Here is a 2,500-nt window from a genome sequence, read left to right on the forward strand (position 1 = left end):
AAGTCTTCTATTAAAATCAAACATCCATTTCAGGTCATTTTTCCCAAAACATTCATCACTACCCTTCATCACTACCATTACTCACTCACTCACAGGGGAGCCTGTGCCTATCTCAGGCGTCATCGGGCATCAAGGCAGGATACACCCTGGACGGAGTGCCAACCCATCGCAGGGCACACAGACACACACACACACACTCTCATTCACTCACACAATCACACACTACGGACAATTTTCCAGAGATGCCAATCAACCTACCATGCATGTCTTTGGACCGGGGGAGGAAACCGGAGTACCCGGAGGAAACCCCCAAGGCATGGGGAGAACATGCAAACTCCACACACACAAGGCGGAGGCAGGAATCGAACCCCCAACCCTGGAGGTGTGAGGCGAACGTGCTAACCACTAAGCCACTGTGCCCCCCATCACTACCATTAATATTGTTTAAATCATGACTAACCTTCTGTGTAATAAATCTGCTGCATCATTTACGTTCAGCTTCCTTTACCGGACCCTCGTGCCCTGTGCTGCACCTCTACGCTGCCCACACCGCTGACCAGCCCTTTAACCTTCATCTACAGTGATTTACTCAACGCTTCCTGCTCGGCACAACGAGGTCAGGGAAGACGCCAGGCGAACCCCAGTCGTGTCGAGCTCATTAAATATTAACCTGTGCATCTTTCACTATTAATTAATTATAACCACATAAAAGCATGTGAGCAGTGCAGATGAACTGGTTAACCCCAGGACAGAGAAAAGGAGGTCAGGTTAAACCTCACAACCCCAAGACACATCAAAGCGTAACACTTATTTCAACACTTCGGTACACTGCCAGAATTCTGACCAGAACCAAAAAGATCTGATCACATCACTCCAGTCCTCATGTCCTTACACTGGCTTCCAGTTCCATTTAGAATAGATTTTATAGTATTGTTACTCGTTTATAAATCACTTCATGGCTTAGGACCGAAATACATGACAGATATGTTAACTGAATATAAACCAAGCAGACGACTCAGATCATTAGGATCAGGTCAGTTAGAGATAGAGACAAGGTGCGTCAGCATTTAGTTATTACGCCACCTATAGCTGGAATCAGCTTCCAGAAGAGATCAGATGTGCTTCAACAGAAGACACTTTTAAATCAAGATTAAAAACACATCTGTTTAACTCTGTATTTACTAAATGATCACTGTGCTGCTTCACACTGACTGCACTTTTTATCCTAATCACTTTTACTCCTGTTTTATTCTTTTTAACATATTTTAAACTGTTTTTATTAAAAATCACATTTATTTTCTTTAATTGTTCTTTGTTTTTATTATGATTTTATCGTGTGTCGCTTATTTTTACACATATATATATATATTTTTTCTCTCTTATAAACTGTTTTCTAATTTCTATGTAAAGCACTTTGAATGACCTCTGTGTATGAAATGTGCTATACAAATAAACTTGCCTTGCCTTATTTATCTGTGAGGTTTATTTGTTTGCTTTTTTTTTTAACTTACTTGTTTTGATAGCATGTTCTTATTTGGTGTATTTTTTATATCTTATTTATTTTAACGTATTATTTGTATAATTGTATGATTCCTTTTTCTTCTGTGAAGCGCTTTGAGATGCTACTTTTAAAGGCGCTTTATTTATAGAAAATAAAGTTTATTATTATTATTATTATTATTATTATTATTATTATTTTCCTCTCGGACATTCATCGGATCCCTGGAATAGATTTATTGGGTGGTTTGTCGAAGGTAAAGAGCCGTGACCAGAGAGCAGGGCTGAGGTTGTTACTTGATTGTAAAATGGAGGATTGAAATATAGATCTGGCTAAAAAGCAGAATATAAGGACTAAAACGAATCACAAGGCCATTAGCACCTGCACGGGTTCGACTCTCTCCGTGTTCCCTGTACAGCCCAGAGCTATTTACCTGGGAGGAGGATCCCGGAGGCGAGACACTCCATGACCCGGCGCAGAGCCTCTCCTGCTCCCAGCGGCCGGTTACATGTTGCGATGGCCTTCTCACACAGCAGCTCCAACGGCTAACAGGAAGGAAAAAAACACACACACAAAAAAAAACAAAAAACATTTCAGTAACAATTCATCAGCATCATAAAGTGTGAAGAAAAGTGCAAGATTTTACACCCTTACTGTCTGAAATCAAGATTTTCTCTTTACTCTCAGAATTTTTTCAGATATCAGGGGAAAAAACATTTTTTTAGAACTGGAAATGTTTATGTACAAAGAGACACTATATATATATATATACACACACTGTATATATCATTATTAATATCATAAATGTTTTCTAGATCTACAGAGTGTATGAACTTGAGTCAATACAAATAAATATGAATGTTGACTCTTTAAAAGTAAAGATGTGTTGTCTCTTTAGCAAAAAGTGTAATGATTTAACTCTAAACTACCGTTAATTTTAACGTAGCCCTGTTACAACGTCCACATTCGATCTATTTGAATATATTCATCGTAGAGTCGAGC

General features: G+C 38.9%; 1 protein-coding gene across 6 annotated transcripts in view; it reads right to left on the reverse strand.

Annotated features, from left to right (window-relative positions):
• Positions 1–2,500, reverse strand: part of strbp (spermatid perinuclear RNA binding protein) — an 84,126-nt gene that overhangs the window by 23,336 nt on the left and 58,290 nt on the right. For all 6 annotated transcript variants that reach the window (XM_060895541.1, XM_060895545.1, XM_060895542.1 and 3 more), the window contains one exon: positions 1,932–2,043. In XM_060895541.1, coding sequence (XP_060751524.1) covers positions 1,932–2,043 — 112 coding nt within the window. The remainder of the gene's footprint in view (positions 1–1,931; positions 2,044–2,500) is intronic.

Source organism: Tachysurus vachellii, chromosome 20 (genome assembly GCF_030014155.1).
Source record: "Tachysurus vachellii isolate PV-2020 chromosome 20, HZAU_Pvac_v1, whole genome shotgun sequence".
In the NCBI taxonomy this organism is placed as follows: Eukaryota; Metazoa; Chordata; class Actinopteri; order Siluriformes; family Bagridae; genus Tachysurus; species Tachysurus vachellii.